Source organism: Lissotriton helveticus, chromosome 5_1 (genome assembly GCF_964261635.1).
Source record: "Lissotriton helveticus chromosome 5_1, aLisHel1.1, whole genome shotgun sequence".
Lineage (NCBI taxonomy): Eukaryota > Metazoa > Chordata > Amphibia > Caudata > Salamandridae > Lissotriton > Lissotriton helveticus.
Genome location: NC_136065.1, coordinates 207,005,746 through 207,024,328, shown reverse-complemented (window position 1 = coordinate 207,024,328; position 18,583 = coordinate 207,005,746). Strand labels below are relative to the sequence as shown.

Below are 18,583 nucleotides of genomic sequence, written 5' to 3'. Positions count from 1 at the left end.
ACACTGAGGACCAGGCATGTTGGGTCGAGGCATGACCGGGTAGGGCATCAGGGGTATCGGATCCGGTCTTCTGACCGCGGGGGGAGGTGGTCTTTGGGGACGTGAATGGCTACCATGTGGGATACGTGGATGTGGTTCCTCTTTGACCCTTTGTGATTCTTGGGCTCTACTGTAGGCACTGGCAATCTCTACCGCACTATCAAGAGTCAAGCGGGCGTGCTGTCTCACCCACTTTTGGGTGGCCGGATGTAGAGACGCCAGGTACTGCTCCAGGAATATTTTGGATAGTATCTCCTCCTTGGTGGCGGTGGCCGGTTTCAGCCACCTGTTCGCCAAGTCCTGTATCCGGAATGAGAGAGCCCGTGGCGTTTCCTGGGGACCCTCTTTGGCCTGTCGCAGACGAACCCTGTACGTTTCGTCGTAAATCCCCAGTCTCTCCAGAATGCAGGTTTTGATGTCTTGGTAGGGAGTCTGGCCCTGTATATTGGCCTGCTGATAGGCTGCCTGCAGTTCCCCAGTTAACAGAGGACCCAGATAGTGGCCCCATCGATCGGCAGGCCAAGCCGCAGCCTGGGCTAGGCGCTCGAAATTCGTGAAAAAATAGTCAGGATCTTCACCCGACACATACTTTTGCAGGACGACTGATGGCAAGGAAGATAAGGGTCTTTGTTGTCCCATGACGGTGGTCAGTTTCTCAAGGGCTTGGTCCTGTGCTGTCCCCTGTCCTTTTAGGACATCATGGAGTTGTCCTCGGTCATCTTCCGCAGTTTTAAGAAAGCGTTCCATCATCTTGCCAAGCTGCTCCTGGCTCTCCGCGAGGTGTTTGACTGCGGCCTCCATGCTTCCGGGGGATCCCACTTCTGACACCACCTGTGGAGTTGTGGGCTGGGCGGACCGGAATAACAGGCTGGGAGGCCGAATGTAGTGAGCTATTGTTAAGGATTTATTCGTAGGTATTGCACACAAAGTCTTTTTCAACAGAGGTACGGGAACGAGTTCCGGAGGGAGGCGCCAAGACGGGTGTGTTCTGAGGCAGGATAGACGCCGCGGTTGTAGTCCTCTGCTGGGCTGTTGTCGTCAGGGTAACGCCGGGGAATGGTGCTCCTCGGAGATATACAGGGGAGAGAGAATATAGGGGTTAGTCCAGTCCAGCAAGGACTACCGAGTACTTCCACCTTCACCGGGGAGTGAATGGGCCAGAAAACGAACGTGAGGGAGGGCGGTAGGGTAGGAGGGGATCAGACCATTTAGGTAGCGAGGAGGGGTATAGAGTGCTTGAAGGTGTCGGGGATAAGTGCAGGGGAGTATACACAGTGCCCGTGATACTGTACTTAATTCTAAGGCTGGTGCAAGGTGCTCGTGAGGGTCTATAGACAATATTTACAGGTATTTACACTAATTACACTAGGGTACACGGAGAAAGGATAGAGGGTACTCACGTGCCCCGCCGCAACTCTCATCCGAGTTGCGGCCGCTCTCCAGCCACCTCCGGAGGTCGCCACCAGTCCTCCGACCACAGGTCCTCTTCCTCGTTCTCCTCTCCGCTTTCCGTCTTCTCTCCGATCTCCTCCTTCTTTCCGCTCTCCGTCGGGGGTTCCACGCCGTTCGCTGTCTCCTGCCACGAGTCTGCTGGGCTGAACGATGCTCCGTCGGTCCCCACGGCTTTTCTATGTTCCCGGCGGACTGTAGTGGACGTGCTTCCGGTTCCGGCAGGGTTGGTTTCCGGGTCATCCACGGGGGTTTCACTTCCGGTATTCTGATTGTCCGTTTCCGGGTCTTCGTTGGTTGGTGGATCCTGTGGGCGAAGAGAGAGAGTGGAAGTCCGATGGCCAAGGGACGCTGTACGTCCCGTTGTGGGGGTAAGGGACCCCTGGCTAGACCGCCATTCCGACGAGGTAGGGACGTCTGTTTTTCCACAGCAAGCTATTGCCCAGAGGTGCAGAGTGGGACTCATGATTAGAATAGGTACCGAGGCGAGAATTATCAGGTCCGAGGAAATTGAGCCCGAAACCCGTCGAAGCGGGAATTGAACCCTGGTCCCGGCCAGACTACTGCATCAGGGTCTGCCGCTCTAACCATTGAGCCACACTTCTCTACTGGGAACATACCCAAAGGGCTCTTTAAATGTACGCAATGTAACGTATGCCAGTATGCTACCACCAAAACTATTTGCTTTCGGTACAACCTATATGTACACCTTATAAGGCAGTTTATTAACTGCAACACCAAATTTGTGATATCCTGTATTATGTCATGTGGTCGCATTTATATAGGCAGTATTATCAGACCACTAAAGGAACACATCTAAGAACACATAAGAGCCATTAAGAACAACACTCCTCATTATCCTCTTGCCTTTCACTTTAATTCTCTCCATTCTACTTTAGAATTGATTCATATCAAATTTCATGGCATAGCTCCGGTTATATGCTACCCTTGAGTCCTTAGAAGGATGGAAACTAAATGGATAACCAGACTGCGGGCAGTAGACATGGGATTGAATGTTGACAGGGAATTACATGTTTTCTCACTGATTGAAAAGATGATACTACATTTCTGATTGTCTGCTAAGTGATATTTCTGCTGTTTTTAATTGTATTTTTTTGAAGTAACAGCTTATAATATGTGGCTGTGAGTAATATTAATTATTTTGAGTTTGGGCTCTTCTAAGAGGTCTTACCATTATGAACACTGGATTTGATTTAAATACTGATGGCTGGTAATTGATAATATTTAACATGATGTAAATAATGAATCTACTACAACTAGTAATTAGTGAAACTCTAATGTTACACATATGTTACCCTAATGTATATGTCTGTCCATTCAAATCGATTTGTGTTCTCTTCATATGTGGATCAGATGGACATCCATGCTTTATTTTTTTTACTCACACTAGTTTCTCTTTTCTGTCTACTTAGTATATGCTATACCTTTCATCTCAGAATCAGTGTGGATGCACTAGTGATCACTAGCACACATCAAACTTGTATACTAATAGAAATTTGCCATGATCATTTCCATATATAACTCTTAACATTTGACCATACTTATTTGATTTTACTCCTTTATGGCTGCGATTCAAAGTTACCTATGTTCTGTAACTCCTTTTCCATTTGTATTCCTCCTTCTCTCATTTGTTAAACTTTCCCTAACACCCATACCTTTGTGGGTCTATATATTATCATCCTTCATACTTATAGGACATACACACAGTAGTCTTTACTTTCGTTTGCATTGTAGCTCGCCCTCCACACCAGTCTTTTTTTTACTTAATCTTACTAATAAACATAAGTCTATTGGGACCTACTCCAAGTTGGCCACCGTCTTTTCAGGCTAATCTGACTTGGTCCGTTAAACCCAATCTTTCTCCTGTATTTTCTACTACTATCACGTCAGATGTCATTTAAGACGCCAACGCTGCCACCTGACTTTCTATCAGACTTTCACGAAGAATAGTCGGGCAGCACGGAGACTCGACGTTTGCCGCTTTACTCGTGAGGATTTCCAGGGAGCAGAGTTTTAGCGATCTCAGTGCTGACTGGCATTGACTTTAAGGGTTTTCATTAATCAAAGGTATCTTATATTTGCTGTGCATTGCTAATTTAATTCAGCATTTCCTTAAGTTTTCGTTACTGTTTTAGGATATAATATACATTTAGTTTTTCGACTACAATCAGGGTTTCAGTAGCGGTTTTAAAATGTATAACTGCTTTATGATTATCACATACAAATTCATGGGTTTGAACTATTTTGAGACACTGGATGGGATATTGCTATACTAGTTAGGTTTTGAATTAGGCTGCATGCCTGTGTTTTTGCTAGATATATACTATTGTATTTAGACATATGAGTATTATTCTCTCTTTGTCCCATATCGGAGCTTATTATGGACTCCTTGGCCTATTTGAATACCTTATATCTTGATGCCAGACCTGTCTTCCATTCTTTATTTGGTAAAATGGGCTGTTTTACAAATTTTGTGTACTGCTGATACACACCATTATTAGCAAATTACTTGAATTTGTAAATGTTCCTTTTTTTAATCTGAACAATACATTGGCTGAGTGACTTTTCTTTTGCTGTGACCTTATAACTTTTTTGAGATTTCATACTTACTTGTGTAAGTGCGTAAACTACTCTCTTGCTATATATGATCACCTGGGTCTTGTTTGACTGTTTTTATTCACTGCTTTCCTTTTCAGTATTAGGAGTTAGCTCTTGAATATATCCTGCCCGATTGGCTCAGTATTTACGCAACTTTTCATGCTAAGTATTAGTACTTATTTTTGTCACTACTTACCTTGTTATGCATGAAATTTTATTTTTCCTGCTCACACTTCGCCTTAGTCTCCCTTTACTCTCTCTATGATGTACACTTTTTTCTTATTAACATAGATATATATCTTCCTTCTTTCTTTTCCCATTTTTGATTTCTATTCCATCTGTGTCTTACCTATTATAGTGTAATATGTCATTTTGGACCTCCATTTGTGACTATTTACACTGTGCATCTTGCGTATTATTTTACTTATCGCACGTATGTGATTTTACTTGTAGCAGTCTTTTTATATTTGTATCCAGCACCAGCGAGACATACCTTAATTTTTGGTTTCATCTACATTATTGGCTACCATCTTATACTGCCTCCGAGTGAGTGTTTCTAAACTTTTCTCTGTTTTTGAGAGAGAGTTATGTTTCTTTGTGACATTTATTCTCCACAGGCTTTTTCCAACTAAGACATTGTATTATATTTTTCTTTTTTTGTGTATGTACTCTTTTCCAGTTAGGTTTGGTTTCATCACTTCATTCCACGGAGGTGCGACCCCTTGTGGAACGACTATAGCTACTCAACGTGTTGCTCCTGGATTGTGTTGCTCCCAATATAATGAATACCCACATATATATTCTTAAGCTGGGGCTATTTTTGTACCTTGTGTCACGCTGAGAAATATCTTTTGCACATTTTTGGTGGAGTCACTTCCTCTTTTTTCTTTATTAATCAGGATTCCTTAGGATATTGGGACATAATGTCTCATTCTGACCTATGCCACTTTCCCACGTTTTAAACAATTCTCGTCTCACAATTGGTCTCTATTTTTTCACTGGATCTCTCTATCAACTTTGTATCTTTCCCTCACATTACTGATCGACTTCCCTGGTATACAATTTCTACCTCTTATTAATTTTTTTGACTATGTATTCTTCTTTGTCTCGGGCCTTCATCTTTTTCTCATGTTTCTCTTCACAACTTTTACGTTAATGTACAGTATCGTACATGTTTCTTATTTGTAAATAGTTCACAGCCTTCAAAATGTCACATAATGACGAAACGCGTGTTGGCTGCTCATCCCTGAAGAATATTCATTTGTGAATCATCTGTATCGGAAGATTATTTGACTGTCTACCCTCTGCAATAAACAAGAACTGTGCTCTTTAAAACAGGTCTTTACTGTTTGGACATTGTACTTATTGTTTAACTACCACTTTGAGTGCTTTGTTTTGTGGGATTATATGATTATCACCTCCTGACACCTCTAGCCCATCACACCCTCACAAGATCTTTGCAACAAGTTCCTGGAATTCTTATGTAACACATCACCTCCATATACAGCAGCTTCGACCCTCAACCTGAACCTGTCACAGTCGCAACTCAACTTCCATTCACAGCCCAAAAATGAACCCCAGCCTTATTGTGACCCACCCACCTTCACCACCATCAAAATTGCTGCTACCATGAAGACCACCCACTCTGGGGTCCGTTCTGATCCCTTTCCCCACCATGCCTTCAACCAAAGATTCATAATGATCAGTGAAGCACCAACACCCATCCTCAATGCCCCCCAGCGTCACAGGCACGTTCATGGACACCTGAAACATGCCACCACCGTGTCTCTGCTCAAGAAACCATCCACTGACCCAGCCACTTCTTTAGTCTACAGACCCATCTCCCACCTACAATATCCTGCAAAAGTTTTGAGAGAAACTAATCAACTAATGCCTCACTGACCACCTTAGCAACCCCCAGCTCCTCTTCGCCATGCAGTCTGGTTTCAGGCCCAGCCACAGTGTAGAAACAGCACTCATCCCCACCACATATCGTATCTGCATGATTCTTGACAGAGGACACAATGCAGACCTCATTCTTCTGTACCTCTTGTCATGGTGCTACACCCCATCCTCATCAGGGGCCTTCACGAGATTGACATCCAAGGACCTGCTCTCTAATAGGTCTTCTCTTTTTTGACCGATAGAGCACAAGCTGTCAGCTTTGCACCTTACTTCTGGGAAGCCGGCAAACTCCTCTGTTGAGTGCCTTCAATTGCATTAGTCAGCCCAACCACCTTTAATGCATACATGATCCCTCTGGACAACACCAAATGCACTCACAACATCAATATTCTCTCCTCCTCCAATGACAAACCATTCATATCCTCCCTCTCAGACAAGACTGTTCACTGCCTGTATGACTGAGGTCGCTGACTGAATGTAAGCCAACTGTCTCAAGTGCAACATCAACAAGACAGAAGCAGTGATATTCAGGAAGAACATTTTACCATAGACCACCAATTGGTGGCCGGTCAAACTCTAACCCACAACCATGCAAGAAATCTTGAAATAATTGTACATCAAACTGGGCATGACTGCACAAGTTGATGCTGTCACTGCATCCTGCTTCCACACTCATGCCCTAGACACCAGCATGTTAAAGTATGGGAAAACCTTCTACACTGGGACCACCAAGCAACTCACTAGAAGATTATAAACTATCCAAAACTAGGCAACCAGACGCATCCTCAACCTTCTACATAGAACGTATAGCACACCACACCTCAGGGAGCTTCACTGACTCCCAATACATGAATGTGCTTGTTTAAAACTCCTCACATACACATTCAAGGAACTACACAGCTTAGGCCCCAACTGCCTGACCAGATCATCTCCTTCCACCAACCACCCAGACACTTCGCCGCCGCAGGACTCCTACTCACCAACATCCACTGTATACAAATAATCTGATCAGGAGAAAGGGCGTTCTCTTACATCACTCTTAAAGCATGGAATGGCCTTCCACTTCATATCAGATCATCCTTCTCTCTTCTTAAATTCCAGCTGAAGACCTGGCTTTACAATTAACGAACCTATCATAGGCAGGGCTAGGCATGCACAAATGCTTAGCACCAGGATACCCTCACGGGTATTCAAGCACTTTACAAATACACATAACATAACGTACGGCATAGGTACATCGCCCATATGTGAGACTGACTATCTTGTCTGCCAAACACTAAATAAGGCCCTTAGTTTCCATATTAGCACCTTACCTGTATTGTTAGTAATCACACTTACTAAACCTTTATGTTGTCATCAAAAATGTTGTAGGCTAAATCAAACTCTGAGATGTGAAGTTATTCCATCAATGTCTTTTTCTTCTTTTAGGGAGAACCAGGCGTTCAAGGTCAACAGGGATTTCAAGGAAAACCAGGACCAAAGGTAAGTGTCTGACAGAATCCAGTAGGAGAATTGGTGATGATTTCCTGGCACTTTTCTCCCTTCCCCTTGATTGCTGTGTTCCTCCAGAAATCATTTGGTTGACGAGTTATGGAATGCACTTGCATCCTTTGGAGTGGTATTTTCCTTGATATCCCGCCAGCGGCATTTCAAGCAGTTACAGACCTAATTGCTACTTTTTGATGAAGAAGGGCTCAAATCCGGAAACAAGTCCATAAATTCAAGCACTGGCTGTGCCAACACTGGTGTTAAACACGTTTCTACGTGTGAGTAATTCAAAAACACTGTGGAGTACATCTACCAAAATGCAATGAGAAAACTGGAGCTGACTTGCTGTCAGTGTGCCCCTCCTCATTCCTCAAAGGAAGCATAAACTACTTTCGCTTTACAGTCTGCAATCACAATGCACTCTTAGGAGTTACATACGCAAACTTGATTTCACTCTAAAGAGTCCCTTTGCTCTCTTATACTGTCACAGATCGCTCATAGTTTCAATCTAAAACTCAGTCTCATCCTGAAGAGTGTCCTTACATGCACAAACCTGCCCTTTTAAGTTAATAGAACAGCACACTTTCTCACGCAGATTGGACCTTTATTTCTCACTGCATTTACAAGATTATCCTTTATTGGTCACTAAAGGGTGTCTTTTCACTCACAGGCTGTCCTTCCATTGCTCACTACAGTGTACACGTATACTTACAAGCCATTATTTTTCATTGAAGGATTCCATTACACTCCCAAGACAGCCATTTATCTCACAGAAAGGACCTTTCCACTCAAAGTGTGAACCAGATTTTACTTCCACTGAACACCTTCCTCTGCAGATGATCCTTAGTCCCAGTTCAAGATCCAACTTGACTTTTGTTGGTACATCAGTAACAGACAGGAGACCGACGTTTCAGACCTGATATTGCTCCTTCCACTGGAATATACTATTGCATGAGGGGCAGAATGTAAACAGTGTACTGTTAATACCCTCACTCATGTCAATCTCATACAACCCACACAACAGTCAGTCTGAAAACATCAATGTTCATGGATCTGTCTTCAGTGTCTTCAGATTTCCTTGCCCCTGTACTCTTGAAAATAGTGCGAGTATGTCCGAACCAGATAGTAGAAAAACACAATCTAAAGAGAAGTATATGGAATGCAATATTGTGGGCATCCGGGGAAGTATCACGATTTACCTCAAAACTGAAAGCTCTTCAAAGAAAATGAATGTGCAACATCTATACCCAGCACTAGATTGAAGGGTGTGCTCAGCATCTGAATCTGCAGCACTAAAGGCTGCAAACCGATTGTTACAGTTAAGTAATATTTTCTAGCTCTTCCTCACCTCATTCAATCAAGATTGCTGAGGATCCTACATAGCATTTTATGCTCTGAGTTGCTATGTTTGGAGAGGATTTACAGCATTGTCATTTTTGTTTGCATTTTTTCTGCAGGGTCCAAAGGGTCCAGCTGGTGAGCGAGGTCCCCCTGGCCCACAGGTAAAGGCACTTCCCTAATTTGTGTACTAACATTCATGTGTTATGGTGCTCCTCTGAAGCCTGGGAGTGAAATCATATTCGTTTTATAATTTAAAAGTTATAAGTGATAATCAACGCGGATTATTGGAAAATGACAAACTACTTTCCATAATATTTCTGGGTGTGTACTCAGACAGTTAAAAAGATAAATATTCAATTTTGCATCTCTCAATGCTTGTGTTTCCTTTTGTCAATTTGGTTTGATTATTCTGCATTCTAAAGGTACCCAGAGAAGGGGATTCTGATAGATACTTCTAACCACAGATTTTTCACTTGATAGTATGCCTCAAGTGCCCGTCTCAATCCAGAGTTCTCTCTTGCAGTACCTGCGCGCACATGCTGCTAGATGGCATTATGCTGCTCTCCGATGGCTCCATACCACCCGAAAGTGATTGAGCAAAGCCACAAATAAGAACTACCCCTGCACGCTGATATCTGAAAGAAACAGGTTAGTGTTAGATTCCTTACCTTAGAATATCCCCAGGTGTCAGACTGGATCCGGAAAGTTTTGCGTAGCAGTACCCCTGCGCTTCGGTAGGCGTCGTCTGCGGCTTCGCGTCCGGCGTCGGCGTCGTGATCGCCGGGATGACGTCGTCGGAGTACTTAGACGCTGCCCTCGCGCGCTGACGTCAGTTCTTCTTTTTTCCGCGCCAGCAAGCGCAGATCCAGGAAGAGCAGTACTCCTATTCATTTTTTTACTACGTTTTTTGATCTATTTTGGATCACTTCTCAAGTCGACCTTCCACTCACGGTGCCGATAGGGATGCCTGGCTTTAAGCCCTGCGACGACTGTCACCGCTTGATGTCGGGGACTGACCCCCACCGTCGGTGCCTTTACTGTCTCGGGGTCGACCATGATGACAAGTCGGCTCCGGCAGTCGGCCCCGTGCCGCTCAAGGTCCCGGTCTAGGAGGCGATCGAGGGACTGGTCGCGGGGCCGCTGTCATCGTCGCTCGACAAGCCACCACCACTCGTCGGGCTCGAAGTCCTCAGGTAACTCGAGGCATTCGAAAAAGAAGTTGAAGAGGTATCATCTCTCTTCTGACTCCCCCTGATGCTCGCTCGATGCGGCCGGGCGTTCGGGCGACACCGCCGCGTCCAGCTCCATACCCGCCGGCCCCTGGGCCGCATGCGATGCCAGAGGAGATAGGCGCGTTCTTCAGGGCCATGAGGGCTCGCTTCCCTCCATCGGACCCTGCTGAGGCGCCTTCGGACCCCGCAGGTCCGTCTGGGAGCCCTAGCGGGCCAGCGGTTCCGGCCCCGGCGGGTGCTTCGGCCCCGGTGCCGTTGACGAATCCGGTCCCGAGGCCGGGATCTGTGGCGTCGCCAGTCGACCTTACGACCCCTCCGCTGGCACCGTCACCAAGGGTGTCGCCCACGACTCCGTCCCTGGGCAGCGGCGGCCCCGGTTCCAGCCCCGGTCCGGATCCGGCGCCGCCCGGCGCCGTCTTTAACGCCGATCGGTGAGCCCTTCACCGACGACCCATCATTTTCCCTGACTACCAGGAGATGGATGACAAGGAGAACTGGGAGGGGTATGAGGACCCTCTGGCACTGCAGTGCCAGTTGAGCCAGGACTGGGCAGACGAGCTGGGGGAGGCCAGTGGTCTGGACACTTCGCCCGACACTGGATATGTCCCCTGCTGGCTATGAAGGAGGGGGCTGCTTACAGCATGGTGTTGACTAGGGCAGCCAAGGCCTTGGCTCTTGAACTCCTTGTCGCGGCCGTGAGGACTAACCTCCTCACTGAGGTGCTCAAACCGCAGGCATGCTCCTCAGAGCCTCTCCTGCCGTTCAACAAAGCCCTCACTGACGTTCTGCTGGGCACCTGGTCCAAGCCCACTACAGAACTCTCTGTAGATCGGAGCGTGGCCCGACACCACCGCCCGCTCCGGGTGACCCCAGCTTCCCGTCCATTCACCCCACCCCCGAGAGCCTGGTGATCCAGACCTCTACCTCCCAGACCGCATTCCCGACTGCTCCCCCGGATCAGGAATCCAAAAGGTACGATTAGTTTGGCAAGAAACTGTTCTCCTTCCTAAGTTTGGGGCTGCGGTCTGTCAACACCGCCTGCCTTTTGGGCCTTTACACCCACTCTCTGTGGGATACGGTTGCGGAAGTGAAGCCGCAGTGCCCGAAGGAGGCCCGGGCAAAGCTTACCCAAGCCCTAGCAGAAGGGCGGGACGCTGCACGCTACTCCATTCGGTGTGGACTCGATACAACGGACTCGCTGGGTAGGGCGATTGCAACAACGGTGGCGGTTCGCCACCACGCCTGGATGAGGTCCGCCAACTTTTATGGGGATTTCCTGGCAACACTCATGGACATGCCCTTCGATGGCCGTCACCTCTTTGGCGACAAGGCGGACAGTGTGCTGGAGCGTTTCAACGACTCCAGGGCTACGGCCAAGTCATTGGCCTAGGCCAACACCAGCAAACTACCACCTCTCGCTCCTTTCGTGGCCAAGGATGTGGCGCCCCCACACATCCAGCCATCCACAGGCCGCAGACTCAGGCTCAACACGGCAGCGGACGTGGCTACCGCTGTGGCGGTACCGGGGGACACCGGCAGGGTCAGTCCACACCCGCTCCTGCAGCACCTCTAAGCCTTCCTAATCCGGCATTTCAGGCCCATTCCTCGCCAGTGGGGGGCAGGGTCCGCCATCACCTCCCCCACTGGCATACCATCACGTTGGACAGGTGGGTGCTGCAAATCGTCCGAAGGGGCTACTCCCTCCCCTTCGAGGCGACCCCTCCAGCCATGCCACCGCAGTATCACTTGCAACTTCTGCAGGAGGAAGTTACAGCCCTCTTGGCCAAGGGGGCCATCGAGCGCGTTCCAGGGCCAGAGGTTGTACGTGGTTGCTATTCCCACTACTTTCTGGTACCCAAGAAGGTCAAAGGAGGCCTACGCCCTATCTTGGACCTACGGAGCGCCAACGGCTTCCTCTGGAAGGAGAAGTTCAAGATGCTGACTTTGGCTCAGGTCCTAGCTGCCCTGGACCCAGAAGACTGGATGGTAGTATTGGACTTGCAGGACGCATATTTCCATATCCCCGTCCTGCCGGCCCACCGGCGTTACCTGCGGTTCACGGTAGGCCACAAGCACTTTCAGTTTACCGTGCTCCCCTTCGGCCTTACAAGCGTCCCACGGGTGTTCACAAAACTGATGGCAGTGGCTGCAGCTCATCTGCGCAGATTAGGGGTTTCAGTCTTCCCCTATCTCAACGATTGGTTGTTGAAGGCAGGCTCGCCCCAAACAGTCGTCTCCCACCTTGAGACTACGGCCTACCTCCTGCGCCAGTTGGGGTTCTCCATCAACGTGCTGAAGTCGCACCTGTGCCCCTCTCAGACGCTCCTCTTCATCTGAGCGGTTCTGGACTCAGCGTAGTTTCGGGTTTATCCTCCCGAGCTCGGGTTCGGGATATTCAGGCTCTGATTCCGATCTTTCAGCCTTTATCCCTAGTCTCAGTCAGTTTGACGCTGTGGCTCCTGTGGCTGATGGCCTCCTGCATTCTACTGGTGCATCACGCCAGGTGGCTGTTGCGGGCTCTGCAGTGGGACCTGAGGTTTCAGTGGGCCCAGCATCAGGGCAACCTGTCCGACCACATCCTGATCTCGGAGGGCACTGCGAGACAGTTGCAGTGGTGGCTCACGAACCGCGATTGTGTCTGCGGCAGATCTCTCTCCCTTCCCCAACCGGAGCATGTAGTGGTGACAAATGCGTCCCTCCTGGGATGGGGGGCCACATGGGAGGGACGGAGATCAGAGGCCTCTGGTCTCCGGCAGAGTCCCGGCTCCATATCAACCTTCTGGAGCTGCAGGCGATCCGGCTTGCACTGAAGGCATTCCTTCCCGCTGTCCGGGGAAGTATAGTGCAGGTGTTCACGGACAACACCACCGCCATGTGGTACTGCAACAAGCAGGGCGGGGTGGGGTCGTGGACCCTTTATCAGGAGGCTCTGCGCCTCGGATCATGGCTGGAACAGGGCGTCACCCTGGCGGTTCAACACCTGGCAGCTTCTCTGAACGCCAGGGCGGACAAACTCAGCCGCCGGTGCATGATGGATCACGAATGGTGTCTGAACTGGGACATGGCGCAAGGTCTTTTTCAGTGATGGGGAGAGCCTTGGTTAGATCTATTCGCCACTGAAGAGAACGCGCAATGTCCTCACTTCTGCGCGTTAGAATTGCCAAGGCGGCACTCGCTCAGCGACGCTTTTCGTCACGAGTGGAACTGCGGTCTGTTGTACACCTTTCCGTCTATACCACTTCTGCCCAGAGTGCTGAAGAAGATCCTGCAAGACTGGGTCCAAGTCAACCTTGTGGCTCCGGACTGGGCACAAAGATACTGGTATCCCGAACTACTCAGCATGTCAGTCGATCCCCCGTTTGTCTGCCTCTTCAAGAGGACCTCCTGTCGCAGCAGCAGGGGACGGTCCTCCATCCGAACCTGTCCAGTCTCCACCTACATGTGTGGAGATTGAGCGGCGGCTGTTGAGGCCATTTGACTTGCCTCCTGAAGTCTGTGATGTGATTCTGGCAGCCAGGCATCCCTCCACAAAGATGGTATACACCTGCAGGTGGAATAAATTTGTGGCATGGTGCACAGCAAAGGCTGTGGATCCTCTCTCTGCCCCCCTTTCAAAGGTTCTCCTCTTCCTTCTGTCTCTCGCCCAGCAGGGCTATGCTCTGGGCACTCTTAAGGCCTACCTCTCGGCCATTTCAGCCTTCTTAAGGCTTCCTGATCAGCCTTCTCTTTTCAAGTCCCCTGTTGTAAATAGATTCCTGAAAGGCATCACTCACAAGTTTCCTCCTGTTCCCTTTCTGATGCCTAAGTGGGATTTGAATCTTGTTCTGACATATCTGATTTGCCCTCCCTTTGAGCCACTTTTCTTAACTGTCCTCTTGGTCTTCAGACTCTTAAAACTGCATTCCTGGTTGCCATCACCTCTGCCAGGAGAGTGAGTGAGCTCCAGGCTCTATCTTCTAAACCTCCTTTCCTCTCTGTCCATCCGGACAAAGTTGTTCTGAGGACTTGTCCTTCTTTCCTGCCCAAGGTAGTCACAGCCTTTCATATCGTGCAGTCCATCACCTTGCCCACCTTCTTTCCGCCTCCGCAAACTTCGAAGTAGTAAGAGAGGCTCCACCGTCTGGACCCAAAACATGCACTCTCCTTCTGCCTAGATCGCACACGCCAGTTCCGTGTGGACGACCAGCTCTTTGTTGGTTATGTGGGCGCGAAGAAGGGGAGGGCGGTGCACAAACGAACCATCTCTCGGTGGGTCATGTTGTGCATCAAGGTCTGTTACTCTTTGGCTAAAAAGGAGCCTCCTGTTGGGCTGAGGGCCCATTGTACTCGGGCCACGGCAGCTACAACTGCCCTGGGTCAGGGAGTTCCATTGCAGGACATCTGTCAGGCAGCTACGTGGGCTTCACTGCGCACGTTTGCTAGACACTACTGCCTGGACAGCCAAATCCGGAGAGATGGCTTTTTTGGGCCGTCCCGTTCTCCAGGACTTTCTGGTGTGATCTTGGTTTGCAGACCCACCACCGGGGTTGGTATTGCTGGGGTATCTATTCTAAGGTAAGGAATCTAACACTAACCTGTTTCTTTCAGATGCACAAGTTACTTACCTTCAGTAACGATATATCTGTAAGAAACAATAGTTAGTGTTAGATTCCTACCGCCCCATCCATCCTCCCCGTTCTGCGAACCCATATCTAGGGTTAAGGTATTTCCCTTTGAGGGCCCTAGTTTCATGGCACCAGTGTCAGTCTCTCGCATGGCTCTGCGTTCCTGGCGCGGAAAGCTATGTACAAGAACTGACGTCCACGCGCGAGGGCGGTGTCTAAGTATTCCTATGACGTCATCCCGTGATCACGACGCCAACGACGGACGCGGATCCGCAGACGACGCCTACCGACGCGCAGGGGTACTGCTGCGCAAAACTTTCAGGATCCAGTCTGATGCCTGGGGATATTCTAAGGTAAGGAATCTAACTACTGTTTCTTACAGATATATCGTTACCGAAGGTAAGTAACTTGTGCGTCAGTTCCTTTCTTTCTGCACCGTCCAATATGGTTCCAGAGATCCTCTCCCAACTTTGCAAGCTTTCTGACAGCTCCAAAGATTTCCACAATGTGCTCGGCAACAATGTCTCTTTTGAAAAATACAGGATTCAAGCCATGCCATGACAGCAAGAAGCTGATGTTAGTCATGAGCTGTACCTTTGGTGCCTGAGTTCAGGACACGACTCTTGTGTCATTTGATAACTGCTCTTTCATGCACCCAGTGGCAAGTAGAGAATGGGAGGTGAAGTTTTATGTTATTGAACATACGTAGTAGTTGTTCTATTTGTGCATATTCAATTCTCACTCCAGTTCATGGGCCCTGTCATAAGGATCTTCCAGCATCCGCTCCACTTCTCTCTCAATATACTTAGGTAAGTTCAAACTCTCATGTTATGAAATGTAGCAGGATTCAACCCATATTTCTTCTTTCAGCCTCTGAAGAGAATGTACTAGGGAATCAAAATTTAAGTTGCACTCCATTTAGGTCACTAATCACAGAACGGATTCCACAGTAGGTCCCTTTAATTTTGAGTTCCCTGGGCCATTGTTGACCCCGAACCAGAATGAGGCCTTTGAAGGGCCCTTCTGAAGATTTTCAGTGTAATTTCGGCTCATTTTGGTGGGCCTTCTGGTCACATGGAACCACAGAAACTTCCAATCTGGTTACTGCAGGCTGGTCTGTCCCCAGCGCCATCTGCCTCCTTAGGACCTGACTCCTGTGAAGACTTCCCCAACACAAGTGCTGATGCCATCAGCACCAGCAGAGTACCTGGTGCCTTATGCCCATGTCAGATCCCAAACTGACACTTGTTCAAGTTCAACTGATGTCACACTATGAAATGACAAAGTGCAATCTCTTTTTAAGCAGCCTTAGTTTAACCCTGTGCGTCTACCGTGTTACAGCTATCAGCAGAGGCTCTGTTATCTGTTTGGTTCTGACTGACATCCTGTGCAACAGCAGGGTATGCCCCAAGATATTGAGGATGATGAAGGTGAGGACAATGGCTACGTCCCCACTTATTATATTGATGATCCCTTATACCTTGATTTACAGACCCCAATGGGCATAATAACTCCTCCAAGATAGAGGGCTACCAATAGAAGAAAGTACCTCCTTTGCAGTTGTGGTTTGAAGGCAGCTGTTAGACCTGTCACCCTTTAGGTGGTCTTCTTTCAAAACCTTTGTCTTACTCCTCCATTTGCCAGGCCTAAATCTTCATTTTTAATACATATTAGTCACCCTTAGGGGTGACTACCCCACTTACATATATCACAAAGGCTCTGCCCAGCATACCCACAAAGGATTTTGACACTAGTACTTTGTGACCCCAGACATGTTTGGGCCAGGGCAGGGAGGCAGAGGCATTTTCAGGCATGGGCAAAGTGGGCCCTAGCCTTGGGCCCCAGCCTATCAAGGGGGCTCCCTGATAAAGCCAGCTCTGTTCTGCAGAGGCTTGCCATGATGGCCTTGAATAATTCTTCAACAGATTGTTTTAAATACTGTTTCTCTTTAAGTTTTATGTGAGTGGTGTGTGAAAGTCTACTACAGACATTTTGCTGCGAAATGTTGTTTTTATGTTTCATGCAACATCCATAAATAAAGTTTCTTTTAGATCAAAACAGGACCTCATTTATGAGAAATGATAGGGTATCAAAGAGATTATTTACAGTTATATTAGTGAGATGCTGCTGTTACAATATTGAAAACATGCAGTTCAAGGCATATGAGCTGCAGATCTCACACTGAGGGGGAACATAGTTTACGACGCGGTTTTTACACCGCAGTGCCTTTACCCCGCAGCTATTACAACGCAAGTCGTTACTACGACTTGCGCTGGATGGCGCTGTGGGATAAGGAATCTTGCAATTTTATATTCCAATACCTTCCCTACTGTTACGGGTACTGGTGTTGGAATATAAAAATATAAGATTCCTAAATCCACGCCCTCCAACGCAAGTCGTTGTAACGACTTGCGTTGTAAGACTTGCGTGGTAAAGGCATGCGTTGTTACAACATGCGTTGTAACAACGTACATCCCACACTGAGCATTAGATCGCCACCTAATGTTGGGCTCGGATGATTGCATGTTGTTGTCGTCTTGGAAGAAGTCTTTGTAGTCACGAGATGGGTGACTCCTCCCTTGGACGATAGTGCGCATGGGCATCGACTCCATCCTCAGATTGTTTTTTTCTGCCACAAGGTTCGGATGTAACTTTTCCACTCCAGTTCGAAATCTACTTTTCCAGTAGTTCGACGCGTAAAAACTTTACCAAACAACTTGCGATATCAATAACTATCGACTCGACCTCATCACATCGATTCGGTCGTCGACGCGGGCCGTTGGGCATATCCACGCCGTGAGTCCTACAACTCATGGAAAGGACGCCGTTCAAGAGATGTCCCGAGTGTGGAGCAAAATTTCCACACAGCGACTATCACGAGGCGTGTAACCTGTGCTTATCGCCAGAACACGACGAATCGAGCTATACAGCTTGTGCGTCCTTTCGATCCAAAAAGATCATTCGAGATCGGAGGGCCCATTGACACGATATTCAGAGATCGACGAAGGTCCATGCGTCCCAGAGGAAGATTCCGATGATTTCTAAATCGTATCTGAGGCAGACAACTCCGATGACTCCATACCTTCCGGGTCAACGCGTGACTACTACTGCCCCTACCCCAGCACCAACACATAAATTGAAGGCAAAGGTCAAAACTCCGCCTTCGGGGCCTAGTCACAACCGAAAAACTGCTTCGAAAGCCCCGCCATCGAGCCCATGCTTATGAATTCATTAGCATATCACGTGTGAATGAAACGAAAAAATAAATGAAGCATAACAAATATGTTGGAGTACTTTGATTAATTTTGGAAAAAAATTGGAAGAACTTTGAGAGAAAGATGGGACAATCCTTACTTTGAGCTGTGCACCTAGTTTAGGAGTGATGCTTCGCTTCTGCTGTTTTGGACATTTACAAGGCGTGAACCGAGGGTAGATCACGCAACTCAGGTAGCACGCAAACAAGAACAATCCAGAAATAACTATGGAAAAACAAGGATAAAACGAAAGAATAAAGGTGTGCACTGCAAGCACTTTTTGATGTAAGAAGAAGGATTTATTATTTTTATTTTTTTAATTTTAGGTGTTTTATATAGCGCTAGCTGGACCCAAAGGTATCAGAGCGCTTTACAGCTTATACAGTTATGAGCAGATAAACTTTACAATCAAATTGGACGAGCATGAGGGATCACTTCTGTAAGGGGACATAAGCCTGAGCGAAAGGGCAGAGGGGTGTGGGGAGCAAGACAGCCCAACGATTAACTAAGCGTAGACATTGTTCAATTAGTTTGTACACATAGAATTGTCTTAATCTGATTCGGTGTAGTTGCTCTCCGATAAGGGTCAGGTGGGGTGTTGGTTATGAACTAATTTTGTTCTATCGGATCGATCGTGAGCGGTCGAGGAAGA

The 18,583-nt window shown here is 47.8% G+C and overlaps 1 protein-coding gene across 1 annotated transcript in view; it reads left to right on the top strand.

The window, feature by feature from the left end:
- The window catches only part of LOC144752426 (uncharacterized), a 1,170,660-nt gene that overhangs the window by 756,895 nt on the left and 395,182 nt on the right, over positions 1-18,583 (top strand). Inside the window, exons 35-36 of the mRNA XM_078640356.1 lie at positions 7,441-7,494; positions 8,958-9,002. Of these exons, the coding sequence (XP_078496482.1) occupies positions 7,441-7,494; positions 8,958-9,002 (99 nt within the window). The remainder of the gene's footprint in view (positions 1-7,440; positions 7,495-8,957; positions 9,003-18,583) is intronic.